General features: G+C 44.5%; 1 protein-coding gene across 1 annotated transcript in view; it reads left to right on the forward strand.

Moving 5' to 3' along the window:
* CPA6 (carboxypeptidase A6) overlaps positions 1-19,876 on the forward strand; it is a 400,270-nt gene that overhangs the window by 197,853 nt on the left and 182,541 nt on the right. Inside the window, exon 2 of the mRNA XM_073679426.1 lies at positions 10,909-10,984. Within this exon, the coding sequence (XP_073535527.1) occupies positions 10,909-10,984 (76 nt within the window). The remainder of the gene's footprint in view (positions 1-10,908; positions 10,985-19,876) is intronic.

Here is a 19,876-nt window from a genome sequence, read left to right on the forward strand (position 1 = left end):
ATATATCTCTCTGATTAAAGGGCATGAAAATTCAAAGTTTGAAAATTGCAAAATTTTCAAAATTTTTGCCAAATTTCCGATTTTTTCACAAATAAACGCAAGTGATATCGAAGAAATTTTACCACTATCATGAAGTACAATATGTCACAAAAAAACAATCTCAGAATCAGGGGGATCCGTTGAAGCTTTCCAGAGTAATTACCTCATAAAGTGACAGTGGTCAGAATTGAAAAAATTGGCCCGGTCACGAAGGCAAAAACAGGCTCTGGCGCGAAGTGGTTAAGTGTTTTAATTATGTAGCACCCTGAGGATTCGGCTGCTACAGGGGTATTGCACCTCAACCCAGAGGTGTGATATTCCACTCCCGGGTAAGGAAGGAGTGTGGAACTGAGCTCAGATAGACTGCATGCACTACATACATCCCATTCCAGAGGAGCAGGCCGACGGTACTCCCACTTAGAAATGTGCAGGTACAACCGAGCCTGTTCCTGGCTGGAGTGGGAGGGGGGTGGTACATCCCATGTAGTGTAGGGGCAGATAGGGGGAGCAGTCTGGGTAGTGATAGGAGCTCATTGGGTGCTGGTCACCTGAGCTCACACATAGAGGGATATATAAGGAGGGCACCAACTTAGATCAGGGTCAGACGCTGAGAACAAGTCAGTTGGAGAGGAGAGAGAAGGAAACAGCAGCCCTGGAGAGAGAGAGAGTGGAGCAGAGAAAGACCCAGAGGGGGAAGACTGAAGGGACCCAAGAACCCAAATTAGAGCACCGGGTGAGGAGTCAGCAAGAGGGTACCGGAACCCAAGCTGGTGGGGGCAAAGACATTCCCCAGCCAGAGACCGGAGACCGTGGGCAGTGTCTGTCACGGTCACCCACCACATTCACCCCGAAGGCACACCACATGAAGGGTCAGGGAACCCAGGGCCAAGGGTGTCCCAAAAGAAGGCCCGAGGGAGCTGGACCTAGGTGAATCACTGGTGGGGACGGCTGAAGAAAGGACAGAGGGAGAGCTCAGGGCCACGCTCTGGACTTGTTTGGGGGTTGGCTGGATCCAGGACCTGGTGGACGCAGCACGGCTCGGGTGGTCACTAGCAGCTGGAGTGACCGGAACATCAGCAGTAAGTAAACACCCTTAACTGCACAACCCGAGTCTGTCTTCATTGCCGGCTGCACCGCACCACCACAACCCCCATCCTCTGCGCCTGTCCCCTCTGAGGCTATACCCCTCCCGTTGGGGGTTATCCCACCAAGCTGCGCATCCACCATCAGCCTCAGCGGACCCTGCTGCAGCGGCGGCCACAGTGACCGCATCACAACGGGTGGCGTAGTCGACACAAAAGAACTTTAGTAACATCTGTAAAGCTGCCACATAACACTGAGCTTGACGCCCTGGGCACGGGGCCGGGTCACAGCCGCTCGGAGACTACAACCCCCCATCTGATCCGGTGCCGGGTATTCCCCTCAAAAAGGAATATGTCCCAGGGGGCGCGTCAACTTTGGCGTAGTCGGCAGGATTACGTGCCCGCAACACCCGGGTACTGCGTGCCTGAAGAAAAGTGCAAGTTTACCTCAGAAAGAAGACTCCTGCCGGTTCCGGAGGGTCCACGCCATCGGACTCCATCACCAGTCGTTTCCCGCCGATTGTCCGCCATTTCCAGCTTGTTCCCGCCATCTGCAGAGTTTCCCGCCACTGGGCGACGCTTCCCGCCAAAACCGCAGATTTCCCGCCTTGGAAGAGCAGCGGACGCCATTATGGGCGTGCCAAAGGAGGGCAAGAGGCCACCTCCCATCGTGGGCCGGGACAGAAAATGGCGCCAAAAGTGGAAACCGCCCCCACCAACAGAGACTGTGATGCTGGAGGTGTCTGTCAGCGTGAAAGAACTACCCCTGGAGCTGACAGTCACCGAGTTGCCCCGGGACCGCCCTCGAAGTGGGAGGAGACGAAAGAGAAGAGAAAAGATGGGTGTCGCTTGGAGCAGTCTGGAGCGAGCGCACCCGGAGGCAAGAGGTCTAACAAGGAGTAGCGGAGGAGCTCACCCGGAGATGGAGAGAAAGCAGAACAGCACCGGCCCGCTGGCCAGGAGTCTGCTAGAGACCGAGGAAGGAGGGCAGAGCAGCACCGGCCCGCTGGCCAGGAGCCTGCCGAGAGCAGAGCAGAGCAGCACCGACCCGATGGTCAGGAGCCTGCTAGAGTCCACAACCCCGCTAGGTCTAGCGGAGATCCTTGCACAGCTCCCCCGAGACCGGGAGTGTGCACAAACTGCCCTGGAGGGCCTCGCACGGAGGATGGCCCGGGTACAGCGGGAGATACTGGCGGAGTGGAGCCGGGAGATGGCTCAGCACGCAGAGACCAGTCAGCGGAGCACGCTACCCTGGAAGAGGAAGCAGACCGCCTCTGAGGATGGCGCGGGAGGACCCAAGGCCGGAGACGGCGCCGAGGAGGGAGCCGAACGCATGGAGGCAGGTAAAGGGGACGCCTATACCCCAAGCCGTGACACCGCTCACCTGCCCCAGCTCCCCGTCGCAGAGCCCGAAAGTCCCCCTGCTGTGCCCGAAAACGCCATGTCACCGACGCAGACTAGGCCCCAACCGGAAGCCGCCGCCGCGACCCCTGTGACGTCACACGCCTCGACCCCGAGCGTGACCAAGCAGGAAGTACCACCAGCCTGGTCGCAGGGCCTAGAATTCCCGGGCGCCGCAACACCAACAGCGCCCCCTACCTCTGCGGAGCCTCCGGCCTGGCCGCAAGGCCAGGTAGCCCAGGGTGCCGCCGTCCTAACGGTGCCCTTCACCTTCCAGGTGCCCCAGGCCTGGCCGCAAGGCCTGGGCAACCCGGGCGCCACCACCACCGCGCCCGCACCCGTAAAACCAAGGGTGCCGCGTCTGGGAGAGGACTTGTTCAGCCAGCTCACATGGCCGGACGGGTCTGAAGTAACAACCAGCTACAAGCAAAGAGCAGGAGGAAGACGCCGTTGAGTGCGGCAGAGAGGTGCTGTAAATAGTTACCCAATCGGGGTATAAAGGAACTGAAACTGGAACTGTTGCTGCTGCTAAAATAGTCCCCGTTGGGACCAGTGAACTGTTTTACCCGTTAACCCCTTCATCCTACAGGCTGAGGACTGTGAGCAGCCATTCCCTTTCCTCTAACTGGCCGAGGACTGAGAGCGGCCAACTTCCAACTTCCCTGTATATAGTTGCGCGTCCTAAAGCGCCCCCTACCGGTTTTATAGAAAACCAGATTTTCTAAGAGACTGTCGCACTTTTCCCGGACACACGTTGCACAGTGTCCGGAGGAGGAACCAGAGACAAGAGAAGTCTACGAGAATGTTTATATAAAAAGTTTTATATATATATAATGTTTATATGTTTTATATGTTCATATAAAAATTTTGTATGTTTTGGTGTTTTATGTCTTACAGCCCGAGGACGTGCTGTGATTTACCAGGGGGGAATGTAGCACCCTGAGGATTCGGCTGCTACAGGGGTATTGCACCTCAACCCAGAGGTGTGATATTCCACTCCCGGGTAAGGAAGGAGTGTGGAACTGAGCTCAGATAGACTGCATGCACTACATACATCCCATTCCAGAGGAGCAGGCCGACGGTACTCCCACTTAGAAATGTGCAGGTACAACCGAGCCTGTTCCTGGCTGGAGTGGGAGGGGGGTGGTACATCCCATGTAGTGTAGGGGCAGATAGGGGGAGCAGTCTGGGTAGTGATAGGAGCTCATTGGGTGCTGGTCACCTGAGCTCACACATAGAGGGATATATAAGGAGGGCACCAACTTAGATCAGGGTCAGACGCTGAGAACAAGTCAGTTGGAGAGGAGAGAGAAGGAAACAGCAGCCCTGGAGAGAGAGAGAGTGGAGCAGAGAAAGACCCAGAGGGGGAAGACTGAAGGGACCCAAGAACCCAAATTAGAGCACCGGGTGAGGAGTCAGCAAGAGGGTACCGGAACCCAAGCTGGTGGGGGCAAAGACATTCCCCAGCCAGAGACCGGAGACCGTGGGCAGTGTCTGTCACGGTCACCCACCACATTCACCCCGAAGGCACACCACATGAAGGGTCAGGGAACCCAGGGCCAAGGGTGTCCCAAAAGAAGGCCCGAGGGAGCTGGACCTAGGTGAATCACTGGTGGGGACGGCTGAAGAAAGGACAGAGGGAGAGCTCAGGGCCACGCTCTGGACTTGTTTGGGGGTTGGCTGGATCCAGGACCTGGTGGACGCAGCACGGCTCGGGTGGTCACTAGCAGCTGGAGTGACCGGAACATCAGCAGTAAGTAAACACCCTTAACTGCACAACCCGAGTCTGTCTTCATTGCCGGCTGCACCGCACCACCACAACCCCCATCCTCTGCGCCTGTCCCCTCTGAGGCTATACCCCTCCCGTTGGGGGTTATCCCACCAAGCTGCGCATCCACCATCAGCCTCAGCGGACCCTGCTGCAGCGGCGGCCACAGTGACCGCATCACAACGGGTGGCGTAGTCGACACAAAAGAACTTTAGTAACATCTGTAAAGCTGCCACATAACACTGAGCTTGACGCCCTGGGCACGGGGCCGGGTCACAGCCGCTCGGAGACTACAACCCCCCATCTGATCCGGTGCCGGGTATTCCCCTCAAAAAGGAATATGTCCCAGGGGGCGCGTCAATTACATGCTCCAAATATGCTGGCGATTTACTGTATTACATATGCGTTATACTATGACATTGAACTAGAGAGGAAAAGAGATAACAACACACCTGGAAAATGACAATTCACATGTTCCACTTGGTAACTCTAGATCTTAGTTACAGATGCAGTATTGCTTAATTGTGATAACCACATTCCTTTTACAGAAAATCACCATTTTAATACATTTTTAGCTCTTCCACAATTTTATGCACTGCAGCACCTGTCGTACTGTCAGATTTCCCCCATTTGTGATTATTTGTTAATGCCTCCAATATTGGCTCCAAACAGTATTTCTATACAATGTAGAAATAACTATACCATACAAAGATAAAATACCAGTTCATTGCCATACAATGACAAAACAGTAGTGGATTATTGGGGATGACGGTACAACAAACCAGTGGACCAGTCACGCTAATATGGGCCTCTTTAGTATTAAGCAAATAAATTCAATTTTCATTTTTTTTTTTAAAACAAATCTCCAATATCCAGAAATTCAAGAACCAACGGCCTAACAAAGTGTGCGTGTTGTTAAAAAAGTAACTCTTCTGTTTGCACACTTCTTTGTTGCAGTAGTCGAATATTAGACCTGAAGACGACACCTGAATACAGCTCTTGCTTACCAGTGGTAACCATCCCTTCTCTCCTAGCCTGTTAGGTTGAGGTCACTTGGACATTAATAAGGTTGGCATCTCAAAATGGGTTTAGTACAGTCCTAGGAGACCTCTGAGTAGTACACACCTATTTTCAGGGCAATGTGAGGTTTTGCAGTATTGAGATTTGGGGCAAATTTATTCGCTGTGAAACAAATCGTCTGATGTAATTCAGAGAAGCCAAAGCATTAAACTTCCAAATGGTTCGATCATCTCTACTTAAAACGTGATTAACCTGATGCATCGGCGAAACTCATGTTGGGGTGGAGGGAGACACAGCCTGACCTACAGAAGCGACAACAATAGCATGGTACTACTGCTACATGTAATTGTTATGATTATTACAACACCACTACCCATGCTTTATGCTCAATGACTACTTATGTATAATACATTAACTTTACCTTTCTACAAAAAATTGAGGGTTACTATGGTCGAAGTTATGTTTCTCCGATATGCTGCATAATCAATTGTTCAGGTTTCAAAAGGCCTAAATAGTGTCCCATTTTTTTTTAGACATTTTGTGCTTTTATCATTTGTTTATTGATAATTTTAAGGGATTTTTTGTGCTCATTTCTTTATGCCCTGGGCCACATTTCTATTTTTTCCCTGGGCATCTAGTAATAGTATTGTTATTGAAGTGGAATGCCGCGCATGATATTCAATGTCCTATGTGTAAAGACGTTTCTGTTCAACCGGACATGCCTGATCCTTCTATCTCCCAGCATCATCTACAGTATCAAGTGATAGTCAGGAGGACCCCATACAAATTAGACTGTTGGCCGAACCTGTCAATATCGGCTCATTAGGTCGATATTAGTCTAATATGTATCAGATGTCCAAAGCTGTCAATCACTGAGTGAGACAACTCATTGGTTTCCTAAGCCCTGTATGAGCAGCAATTTAGAATAATAAATTACAAATTACGCTAAACCTTTTACCTCAAAACTCCTCTTGCTCTATAAGATAAGCTAGGGCTGAATCTTTAATGTTACAGGTTCCCTGATTTATTCACTTTTTCTACAAACTGTGTCATGTTTCTAGGCTACATGAATAGTGCAATTCAGATTGGCAATACTTAAAAAAATGATTTGCATTTATAACTAATTTTATTTATTCAGACTATTGTTGTTTGAAAGAATAAAACAGTTTATATTCATCATTCTAAGAAAATTAATTATAATACGTGAAATCAGTTCGAAAAGTTAATTATAAGTTTATTCAATATTTCTTATCTTGTTGTATTATTATTGATGTTTTCTCATTTCCTTCTTAAAGTTTTGCATATTTACTGAGAAATTATTATTATCACTCCTGTCATCTTTATACCACAAGCTGTTCATTACAGAAGTGTAACTAAAAACTACAATAAGTGACCTTTCTGTGTCATCACAATTCTCATGTAGAGAGCTGAAGGGGTTCGCTTGAATGTCAAATGTCACATTCACTACCGAAAGCCCAGGACTTGTTAAGTTTGCACCATCATATATCCTCATTTTATTACAGTGATGGATATGACGACCCCCAGCTGTAGATTCTGCAGCATGTATATCAAGGAACTCTTTCTCAGGCCAGGTTCACACGTTCAGTATGTGGTCAGTATTTTACATTAGTATTTGTCAGCCAAAACCAGGAGTAGGTGATAAATACAGAAGTGGTGACGTGTTTCTATTATACTTTTCCTCTGATTGTTCCACTCCTGATTTTGGCTTACAAATACTGACCAAATACTGAACGTGAACGTGGCCTAAAAGTAGAAATATACATACAGACACTATACAAACTTTAGAAACAGAAAATACCTTGTGTTTGTCCATGAACTAATTACCAATAACATTTAGGGTACATCCACAAGGGCCAGATATGCTGCACACTGCAACCAGTGCTGACCCTCCTACAGTGCTCCTGGTCTGTTGCGGTCACTGATTGGCTGCATTGGTCATGTGCTGCCCAAATGTTAACAAACACCAGAAGTGCTGCCAAGGGGGATAGCGCTGGATTGCAGGATGCAGGATGAGAGAATAGGAGAATAGTGAGGATTTCGTTATTTTACAGTATTGGCAGCCATTTTTATAATTTGGAGAATCCCTTTAACACTGATTGAATGATGGGAAGCTTGTCCTTTTAAGATCTGTAATCGAACATAAGAATTACTGTATTTAGAAATATAATTGCTGACCCTGCACAGAATTTTTCTTTCTGTATGATTATTAGTATATTTTTATTTGGCAATTTAAGCTAATGGGGATGACAACAATCAGTATCAGTGCATGCGCCGACTAGATCGGATCACATTCTCTGGCCTCCCCTCATGTGATCAGAGTTTAGGACATTTAAAACTTTCTGGGAAAGTTTAATACTTCAGACCCCCTGAGGAAGCAAAATCTAAACATGCGAAACGTTCATTAGGGACTATGTTCTTGTAGAAACTATGAAGATTGCATTATACTGTGGGTAAGAGCATTTTTGCCACACACCTATGAATTAGTACATGTATTTTTGGGCATATAATTACGCTTTGACTATTGGGTCTTCTACTTAGGGCTTTGTACATTCATATGTTTTTTTGTACCCAGCTTTACAATGCTACATTTATTGCTCTGTTAACATTATGGATTTTGTTGCCTTTTATATTTTCTGATTTTATTAAATATTTTTTATATAGGTATATTCAATAAAAAATATATTTTTCAGCACTTTGTTAAAATACATTACACATGTATTACATCGATTTTACGGAAGCTCTGACCATATTCAAACTATGTTCACATCAACGTTAGGAATTTTGTTTCTTTATTTCATTATAGGCACAGAAAAATCTCATGAATGGATCTGGCGGAGACACATAGGACCTTATTGCTTATATGTGTTTTTTTGTGGTTTTCATCATGGTGCAGATCATTTTACCAGAGAAAATAGAACAGCATGCACCACTATTTTGTCTGTAAAAATAGCAGAATCTGTAATGGAGGTACAACACATGTGACTATGTTATTCAGTTTGCTGATTTTTCGCAGCATGGTGGCTTAGTGGCTAATATTGTTGCTTTGCAGCGCAGGGGTCAAAGTTTAAATCCCACCAAAAAAAAACATCTGCAAGGAGTTTGTATGTTCTTTGTGGGTTTCCTCCCACCGTCCAAAGACACACTGATAGGGAATTTAGTTTGTGAGCCTCAATGGGGACAGTGATAATCATGTTTGTAAAGTGAGCATAAGGGAAGGTGCAGACGACGGTGTATTATCTCATCTTAGAGAATCGGGTCTATTATGCAAATCAGTAAGGAGATTTTAATCAGAGTATGATCAGAGTGTGCTCTGGTTCTCTCGAATGAGGAGAAGATGGAAAAAAATATTCTGTCAGTCAATGGAAATCGGACTGCACTCAGACGTCATCCGAGTGCAGTCTGAGGTTTTCCACGCACTCATTGTCTTGCATGGCAGAGTGCGATCCGAATATCGGATCAAACTTGGGCATGCAGCGTTTTTTTCCTCGGACTTGCTTGACACAGAAAAAAATTGGTCGTACGGCCATGAGCAGGAGCCCTAATAGTAATAAATAAATACAAGAAAGGTAAGATCATACACATCTAAATAGATTTCCTTGTAAACCAGGTCAAAAAACCCGTATAGTTAACCTTGTGAACTGTTGTGATTTACATACACTAATTCCTTACCATGTTGGGACGTCCAGCTGGTATTCTTTCCCAGAGCCAGTATTTGTTGCTGTGGCCATCTGTTATTCAGAACAGTGCTAACCCTCCGGCCATTTACAAACACGTTCACAGTTTGCTGTTTTGCAAATGAAGATTTAAAGCTATTAAATTAGACATTTGTGGAAAGTAACCGTATTGTACTGGATGCCTGAATCACCTTAATTTTAAGCAGTGAAAGGTAGGAATCAGTAAGAGTCTAGTTTGACATTTCAGTGCTGGGATCACCCCCTGTGGTGGCACCATGTTCTTTGGCAGGAGTTATGAGGCCTGGAATGCACAAGCCAGCAGGTGCCAAGCACAGAATCTCAAGGAGGGGAGAAAGAATTTCAAAGGTGCTTAGAAGAGAAAAGCATTCCATTCTGAGACCTATATACACAGGTAGAAATCAGGGCGATCTATAGCTCTTTTGATATTTTTTTATTGTGTATTTCCATCTTATCGTTGGCTATACATATGAGATAAATGCCAGTCAAATGATCTTCAGCCAAAAACATGCACTCGGACTGATCACACAGAGAGGGGGATAAGCCCCTCAGACAACTCTGTCATTTACAGAGATCAACGTGACAAATTAGTATTTCCCATAGATCAAATGTTGGGGGGACCTTCATGCTACCCCCATATAAAGTATGAGATTGTTGGTGGAAGTTATATAATGTGTGTAGGGAGGGGGGCATATTTTTCGGACTTCAATGAAAAGCTTCAAATTGTAGTATATAAATGGACAAATCTTGTATTTATTAACAGCAATATAATAAAACTACATTCATGTTTTTTTCTCTTTTGTTGTGCTGTTTTCCAGCTTGACTTCTGTATTGTATTTGACTTTGAATATAAAGGTAAAATGACCTTGGCAACTTGGCAGTAAGCTTTTTATATTATAGGGAAAATGTATTCGCAAACTAGATGACTGATACTTAAAATCCACATAAAAGGTGTCATGGTCGGATCTCTGTAAAGCTCAGGGAAGGAATCAACCAGACAGCATCATTTCGCCTGCTTCTAACCACTTTGTTGGGATTGAGGTTCATGACTGGTCCAGGTCTCAAGCATCTGTAGATAGATAACTGCAAATAAACAGATGAGACAAGGGAGCTATGGGGAAAATCAAACGTGACTCACTAATGTGCCAAGAAAAAGGTACAGTATGGGAGATGAAGTAGAAGCAAAGGCAGGCAGTCCAGAAATCTCCAATGTATGAGGCTCTCTTTGTGAAGTGGACCCAATCCTAAGACAAAGGTGTGTCCTAATGAGCCTTAAATAGGATTATGAAGATGACATCACTAAGCCACGCCAGGCAACCTGCAAAACCCAACGTGGAGGACAACAGAGGGCAGTGGATCGAGGTGAATAAAGCAGAGCCTGGGATATCCGGGACTGGAGTGTAACAATAGAAATCAACAAGATAAACATTCACCAGGAAACATACCTAAAAGCAGTTGGACAGCTCAGAGGTGGTAACAAAGATATCATAGCCTCAGTGATTTATAAATGTGTATCTGCGGGATGTCCTTTTTTAAAAAATAAAATCAAACAATATTTTTAAGTGTATGCCGGTGGTCTCCTTTCTGTCAGCGCTCCTGAAGTCCATGCATCAGAAGCCAAACACCCATTGGAGATGCCATATTTTGGTAAATTCACCTCTTTTGGTGAAAGTTTATTAAAAGGAATTTGTTTATCAAGTAATACATGTCATCTTCGTTACAGGCATAAGTGGAAGCTTTGTTGCCTCCATTGTAAGATGTCTTATAGACACACAGTATGTCATTAGCCTTCAGTATTTTTTTTTTGCTGTTGTGAACATTTTATAATGCTGTTATCAGCTTACACTTCAGATTCTCATTGTCGTGTTTGTTTCATTTACGGCAGTGACAAAGTCGTGCGAATCATTCCTCATGGCGATAAAGAAGTGAATGAAGTGAAGAATTTGTGCAGTCAGCTGCAGGTAAGGCTGTCACCTCCTCTCAAACATTGCCGTATCTTCAGTGCCAGAAATTAGCTTAGACAAAGCAGAGGAGTAGATTGTCGTATTCATCTATAAAGCCTCATCCTCACACAAAAGATACCTCTGTGAGGCTGTGTGCCCACGATGCGTTTTTTAAGCGTTTCTGCAGCGGCAAAAACGCTTAAAAAACGCTTGGTAGAAGGCCTGCCATGTTCCCCAATGATAATCCGCATGTGCTGTGCACATGCTGCGGAAATTTCCGCTGCGGATTATCATTGCGGAAAAAAACGCAGCACTACCAATTATTTTGTGGAAATGCTGCGTTTCCGCCATTGACTTTCATTGGAACGCATGGAATCTGCATCACTGGATCTGTGCATGCAGATACCAAGCGTTTCAATGTGCGGATGGTACCCGGGTGTGGAGGACAGGAGACTCTCCTCCAGACCCGGGTACCATAGTACCTGTAAAAAAAAAAGAATAAAATAAAAAATAAATATTATATTTACCTTCTGATGGCCCCGGGTCTCCTTGTCTTCGCTTGCCGGCAGCTCGCGGTGGACTGAAGGACATGCGCTGACATCATAGTCATGTGATGGCAGGTCCTTCAGTGTAGTGTCCCGCGAACTGCCGGCAAGCCAGGACCGAGCGAAGCAGGACTGCGGGGGCCATGAGAAGGTAAGTATAGATTTATTTTTTTATTTTTTACCGTTCTTTCGGTCACACTATATAAATCCATGCCGTTTGCATGGATTTATATAGTGTGACCAAGTTGTCAAGCACTTTCCAAGTGATGCTAAAATCGCTTGGAAAGCGCTTGTCAACCCGCATGCGGAAATGCATGTGAAGAACGCATCACATCCGCTTCACCCTGGCAGGAAAAATGCATGTACAATCCGCATGTACAATCCGCATGCGTTTTTTCTGCCAGGGAGATGCAGAAACGCTCAGGAAAAAATCCGTAGCATTTCTGCACTGTGGGCACATAGCCTAACTGACCCAAGGATTTAGACATGTTGGTATTAGTTTTGGTCATACTGTGCAGGACAATAAGAAAATAATTATAATTAATCAAACAATAATTATAATATAGAAAAAACTTAGAAACTAGTAAAAATAAAAGTTATGTACACCCTTGTGGTACTTTATTCACTTAAATTCAAGCGCTTGTGTCTGTAAAGCATAGTTTTTTCATTAATGTTTTAGTCAGTTTGGCTCCTGCAGCCTGTGTGTAGCCCAGTACATAGCAGACTGCAGAGTTAGGCTATGTGCCCACGATGCGGAAATGCTGCATATTTTTTCCGCTTCTCCCTGGCAGGAAAAACGCATGCGGTTTTTACATGCGTTTTTCCCGCCAGGTAGAAGCGTTTGTCAAGGTTCTTTGCATGCATTTCTGCATGCGGGTTATCAAGCGCTTTTCCAAGCGATTTTAGCATCACTTGGAAAAGTGCTTGACAACTTGTCCACACTATATAAATCCATGCAACCGGCATGGATTTATAGTAGTGTGACCAAGTTAGTTAAAAAAAAAAAGAATAAGAATGGTAAAAAATAAAAAATAAAGATTATACTCACCTTCCGATTTCCTCCTGGTGTTTTCTCCGCTCCTTCCGGTGTATTGGGCGGCTCGCGGTGGTGTGAAGGACCTGCAGTGAAGTCATTGAGTCATGTGACAGGTCACATGACTCAATGACGTCATGGCTGGTCCTTCACAACAACGCGACCCATACAGCAGAGCAGACGGAGGGGAGAAAACACCGGGAGGACATCGGAAGGTAAGTATAATCTTTATTTTTTATTTTAAATTCTTTTTTTTTACAGTTTCTATGGTACCCAGGTCTGGATGAGAGTCTCCTCTCCTCCAGACCTGGGTACCATCCGCACATTGAACCGTGTGATATCCGCTTGTGCAGATGCAGTGATGCGGATGTCACGTGGTCCAATGCAAGTCAATGGTGGCGATTACGCTGCGTGTCCGCAAAATTAATGGACATGCTGCGTATTTTTCCGCAATGATAATCCGAAGCGGAAATTTCCACAGCATGTGCACAGTACATGCAGATTATCATTGGGAACCATGGGGCACGTATTACCAAGCGTTTTTTAAAGCAAAAACGCTTGAAAAACACATAGTGGGCACGCAGCCTTAAAGGTAATCCGTCAGCAGGTTTTCAATGTAATATGAGGACAGCATGAGGTAGGGGTTAAAACACAGATTTCAACAATGTGTTACTTACCAGACTGTGTGCTGTTGTTTACTTACAGTGAAGGTTATATCCCTAAGATATTATCATTGCCTGGATTACAACAGTGCTTGAGCTCTGGTCCAACTCCGACCCCTCCTGTGATAAGCAGTTCACTCTCAATAGACAATGGATATAGTGGCTGGTGTGAGCAGGGGACAGCTTTCTCAGCTGTGCTTCATACTGCATCTAAGAATGCTGATTGTGTCACAATGCTGCACCCAGTAAATTTAGGGTGCTTTCACACTGCATTCTGACATCCATTCGTTTGTCCTATTAGGCTTACGTTAGAACCCCCAAAACAGGATTCAGGCGTTTGAGCCGATGGGGAAATAGACTATAATGGTGCTCTGTCGTGCATCATTTTCAGGGCGATTCTGAAAGCGGCGATGCCAAATATATGTATATTTGTTTTTTTTATTGTTTTCTTTTGAATGGGGCGAAAGGTAGGGGGATTTAACCCTTTTACCCCCGAAGGTGGTTTGCACGTTAATGACCAGGCCAATTTTTACAATTCTGACCACTGTCACTTTATGAGGTAATTACTCTAGAACGCTTAAACGGATCCCCCTGATTCTGAGAGTGTTTTTTCGTGACATGTTGTACTTCATGATAGTGGTAAAATTTCTTCGATATGACTTGCGTTTATTTGTGAAAAAAACGGAAGTTTTGCAAAAATTTCTACATTTTTAAAATTTGAATTTTCATGCCCTTAAATCAGAGAGATATGTCACAAAAATAATTAATAAATAACATTTCCCACATGTCTACTTTACATCAGCACAATTTTGGAACCAAATTTTTTGGGGGTTAGAAAGTTATAAGGATTAAAAGCTGAAAAGCGTTTTCTCATTTTTCCAACAAAATTTACAAAAGCATTTTTTTAGGGACCACATCACATTTGAAGTGACTTTGAGGCGTCTTTATGACATAAAATACCCAAAAGTGACACCATTCTAAAAACTGCACCCCTCAAGGTGCTCAAAACCACATTAAAGAAGTTGATTAACCCTTCAGGTGCTTCACAGGAATTTTTGGAATGTGGAAGAAAAAAATTAACATTGATTTTTTTTCACAAAAATGTTAATTTAGACCCAATTTTTTTTATTTTCGCAACGGTAACAGGAAAAAATGGACCACAAAATTTATCCTGAGTTAGCAGATACCCCATATGTGGGAGAAAACCACTGTTTGGGCGCACGGCAGGGTTCGGAAGGGAAGGAGCGCCATTTGACTTTTTGAATGTAAAATTTGCTTGAATAATTAGCAGACGCCATGTTGCGTTTGGGGAGCCCCTGATGTGCCTAAACAGTGTAAACCCCCCAACAAGTGACACCATTTTGGAAACTAGACCCCTCAATGATTTTATCTAGGGGAATAGTGAACATTTTGAATCCAGAGGTACGACACAGAATTGATAACATGAGGTCATCATATTGAATAAGTTGTCATTAGTCTTGAGCGAAAGTGCTCGCTACCTGTGTTTGCATCGGGTGCTCAGGTATGCACCATGTATCACGGGTGCTGGAGTGACATTCTCGAGTCTCCACCCCGTAGTTTTCATGGTTGTTAGACACCCAGAAAAAAACATGCGGGGATTGCCCGTGCATGGCAGGCAATTCCCACTAGTTTTTTTTGGGCTGTATAACAGCCAATAAACATATGGGGCGGAGACTTGAGCATGTCACTCAAGCACCCGCGATACTCAGTGCATACCCTCACACCCGATGTAAGTAGCGAGCACTTGCACTCAATACTTGTTGCCATATTGTCGTCATTTTTTTTTTATTTTTTTTAATTCCAACCCCAGCACAACCTTAACCCCAACCTTAAAACAACCCCAACTCTAGCACAACCCTAACCCCAACCCTATTACAACCCTAACCCTAGCACAACCCTAATCCTAGCACAACCCTAACCCTAGCACATTCCTAACCTTAGCACAACCCTAACTCTAGCACAACCCTAACCCTAGCACAACCCTAACCCTAGTACAACCCTAACCCTAACCTTAGCACAACCCTCACCCTAGCGTAACCCTAACCCTAACACAACCCTAACCCTAACACAACCCTAACACAACCCTATCCCAAGAACAACCCTAAACCCAGTGTTTCTTTTTTACGCCGTTCCTCATCCAGTATAAGTGATTAGACGACTTTATTCTTCGGGTTGGTGCGATTACAGTGATACCAGATTTATATCTGGTTTTTATGTTTGGTAGCTGTCACACACTAAAAAACCCTTTTTTTTTACAAAGACTAGTTTTTGCATCGTCATATTTTGAGAGCTATAATTTTTCCATATTTCTGCCGACAGAGTCATGTAAGGGGTTGTTTTTTGCGGGACAAGTTGATATTTTTCTTAGTACCATTTTCGGGCACGTGACATTTTTTGATCACTTTCTATTCCAATTTTTGGGAGGCAGAAGAAAGAAAAAACAACAAAAAAAAATAAAATAAAATTGATAAGGCAGCGTTAATCTTCGTATCTGTACATTTACAGCGGTACCACATTTATATCTTTTTTTATGTTTTAGCACTTTTACACAATAAAAACTATTTTTTTTCTGCAGAAAAAAAGAAGACATATCCATTTTTGATCATATTTACACATTCAAGTAAAAAGGTTCTTCAATAAAACAGATAGCATTTGGATGCAATCAGTGCTGTCCCTTTCTTACAGAATAATGGGTAGTAAAAACTTTTTTTTGCATGTGTAAGGGAGGGAGAAGCTGCCCAGACTCCCCCTTGAAGATTTGATGGTTATATAATGCATTGTGATGTTTTGAAATGTTGTTTGTCTATTTTCTGCCCAACAAAAGTCAGTTAGTGAGTTGACAGGGTTAACAGTTGGGGAACAGCCTAGGATGGGAGGAGTTACATGGGCACACAAGTTTGCAATTTCCTGTTTGTTAGTAGTTAGAAACAGTACACCAGAAGTAACAGACCTATGGTCTAACTACTTGCAGACATCCATGTAAACAGGTGTTCGTGTGCAAGGAGGGAAGACCACGAGGCATTAAATAGTATTTTCTGAAGAAGCATAAAGAAACATTGGCAAATTAGATTCTAGGCAGGAAACCTAGCAGAGACTAAAGGGAAGGACAAGGACCTTAGTCCAGGCCAGGGGAGCCTTATTAAAAGGTAAATAATCGCTCAGGTAAGCAGGGTATGGTTCTTAAATTGGGCCAGGGCGGCCATTGCAACCGTACAGGACCTTGCCCAAACTGGAGCAGAAGATCAAGGAGGCCCGCTTAAAAGGGATTGAACAAAAGGAAGGATTCCTTTTCTTAAATAAACAGGACTTAAGTAAACGATTGTCGATAAAAGAAAGGAAGCTTTGGTCGCCATATTGGGACATGAGTTCTCCTAGGGAGATCTGAAGATGCAGTGGTACAGCAAGGAGCCTGTGACCCTCATCAAATGGACTCTGAAGGCACCAGTGAGGAGTCATACCGATGCACATTAGCCAGTTGGGAACTGAGAGTAACAGTGAGTGGTTGTAGCATTACACCTTGACCTGTGTGGCCCTCACAAGTGAGGATGGAGCTTCCCATAATGGTTTACTGGACTGTTGTGAATCGTAAGGAAAGGAATGTATCATCATATGTAACCGGAAAGTGCCTATCTCTGCATACTGCAAATTAAGTATTTATGAAGTGTTTTGTCTACTCTCTGATCTATTTACCTTTCATCAAGTTATTGTTCAGTAAAAAGTTTATTGTTGGACTTCGGTCTCAATCATCCATCTCCATAACATCTGGTCCTGGCCTGCCCAGCTCAACGTCAGTATGCGGTCTGCAGAGGTATATTGCCGAGGTAACATCAGCACAAACACTTAACCAGGACCCCCATTTTCACGTAGCATGGTGGGGCGCTTTACACATGCAAGAAAACAGATACCACAATAATATTAAAAATGGACACACAAACAAAATGGATGAAAAATCGGACTCAGAAAACTGACAAAAAACGGACACTCAAATTAGGCACCTTAGGGTGTTTCATAATGAGGTTTCTCCTTAATCAAAAAGGCAATTGAATTCACACCCAGGTCATTAGAAGGAGCAAACTAACCAAACACAAAATGGGAAAAAAATTATGATGACCCAGGATCTAAGTGCCAGTAACATGGTTCTTATTCTGGCAGTGGAGTGCAAACTGTGTATTATGCTATATATGGCTACGACATCATACAGGTAGTCCAAGAATCACTGGTTGGGCTACTGGAATAAATTTAGTAACTGGTAATTACCATGATAATTACTTTTCACAGATACTTTTCACATAACGGACAGTTTTCCATTTTTGACCGCTATCTAACTAAAGGGATTTGATGCATGTCCGTCGTTAAAATTGGCATAGAACGTTTTCCAGTCCAGTCCTGCACAGTAAAATCTATAGGGTTAAATTGAATGGGATTTCCCCAGACAATCTATCAGGTCTATTAATGATTTAATGCTGCAGTTTCCATAACATGCAGATTAGACAAAACAATGATTCAGATTCTGGTCCATGTAATAAAACCTACTTTCCAACATTCCATAATTTTGTTATTTTTATTCATAAAGAGGATAACTGTGCCGTGCCGACCTGCAGCGCTGTGCTTGTTTTTCAATGTATCTAACAGGCTCAAACAAGTAATTTAATAGATTGCCTGGGGACCTGGGGCTTATATTAACCACACTTGCTATTAGATGTGCTGTTCGCTGTTCTTTGCCCTTATATTTGTGCAAAGGAAAGGATTAGAATACATAGCATGAATGTGAAAAGGGTTCCTGACCTGTGCAGGTGAGCTGCCGAGACCATTCAATATTAAAGAGTTCCAAACTCTGCTCCTAAAGCATGTGGATGATTTTGTTCAGCCGTTGAAATAGATCAATACTACCATATGAAAAACTGTGTTATATGGATGTGTAACACAGAGTACATTGCCTCCTGTGGATCCATCCTGTAGCTGTACCTCCTATGCCTTCAATGTTAAATTTTTTTATCGAATCCATGGTAACAAATAATTTTGGTATTCTCAATCAGATGCGCTATTACGCATGTATTCTTCCCCAGGGATAACATACTCCTCCTTTCAGCTAAGATCTGATCTACCACAGATCTCTAAGATACCAAAGCATTGGCAGAGATAGGAAATTCTAATATCACTTTATACATATACAGTGCTGTGCAAAATATTTAGGCAGCTGCTGAAAAAATACTACAAAATAATAATACTTTAAAAAATAGTGTTAATAGTTTATTTTTATCAATTAGCATTAACCACTGGCTTGTGACTGGCTCATACAACTGTACTCAAAACCCTCATTTACGATAAAGATGGCTGGACCACACACAACAAGTACTTTTTACCTTTTGTGCCACCGCTATTTCCTTAGAGTTTGTAAGATTGTGAGCCAGGCCCCCATTCCTCTTGTTTAAATTTAGTGGTGTACCTCCAATGGCGGCAGGCCACGCGACTGCTATGGGGCCCGTGAGCCAGGAGGGCCCGATGTCAGCGTCCGCATCGGAGCCCCACCCCCCACATCGGGCCCCCACTGTCTACAGCAGGAGCTTCACTGATAATAGCATTGTCAGTGAAGCTTCTGATGTAGAGACTGGTTGAGGACCTGTAGTGACATCACGATCGTGTGACTTGTCATGTGACCTTGATGTCACCTCAGATCTTGCTGTCTGTCTGGGGAGCTTCAGGACCTTTGATGAGGACCTGGAATTGAAAGAGGAGCCTGTTCCTGTCCTCCTGCATGGACCTCTGAGGGGGAGAGACTGGCACCTACCAACCTGAGCTGCCAGATAAGTGCTCCTGTGTCCACCTGTGTTCTGTGTTGCTCCTGCAATATAAAGCAGTGTGTGTATGTGAGGTGTGTGCAGTGTGTGCGGTCTGTGAGATATCTGTATGTGTTTATATGAACATGTGTTGTCCAGCATACATGCGTTGTGTGTAATGTGTGTAACACGGGTACTTTAGATGCAGTGACACAGAAACACAGAGCAGCCAATACAGGGTTAATAAACAGGGGAAGTTTATAATAACAGGGTAAATCTCCACGCAGGGAGTAACGGGAAAATATGGGGGAAAACAAGGAAAGTGGCAGGTAAAAGTCTTTAACTGACAGTTCACAGTTTAACTAGATATAGCAGAGTCGAACTGGTTGTAAACGACAGTTTTTTACACTTAGCTGACTCTTTTCCTCCACAAGGCAGTTGCCAGCTGAGGCTGATGTTGATTTCTTCAGGCGTACCCGCCTAAGCAATGCTCCATCTTCTGGCGGCAGTGGGCGGTCTCCGGTTTTACCCGCTGAGCCCCTAGTTCATAACACGGCACCTCAAGTGCCCGGCTCCACCGTCCCTACATCTCTTCTCTAGTCGGCTTGACTCCTCCGGTCCACTGCACTCGGCTCTTGCTCCCAGTCCTGGAGTCAGGAGCCTGGACCTCTCACACTGCTCTGCTGAGAAGGACCCAGCTCCGCTTTCCCGCGCAAATGTCCTCGTCTCTTCCTCTCTTTACCCACGCCACCAGTCTCCCGGTCACCTGACCTCCCAGCTCTCACTCTGGAAACGCCCCTAGCTTCCCAGTCACCTGACTCCTGTGCTCGCAGTCTGTCTTCCCCCTGCAACCAGAGGCACGGCCCCGGCAG

This window comes from Phyllobates terribilis, unplaced genomic scaffold, assembly GCF_046119375.1.
Source record: "Phyllobates terribilis strain yellow unplaced genomic scaffold, ASM4611937v1 Scaffold_4__5_contigs__length_816908805, whole genome shotgun sequence".
Taxonomy (NCBI): Eukaryota; Metazoa; Chordata; class Amphibia; order Anura; family Dendrobatidae; genus Phyllobates; species Phyllobates terribilis.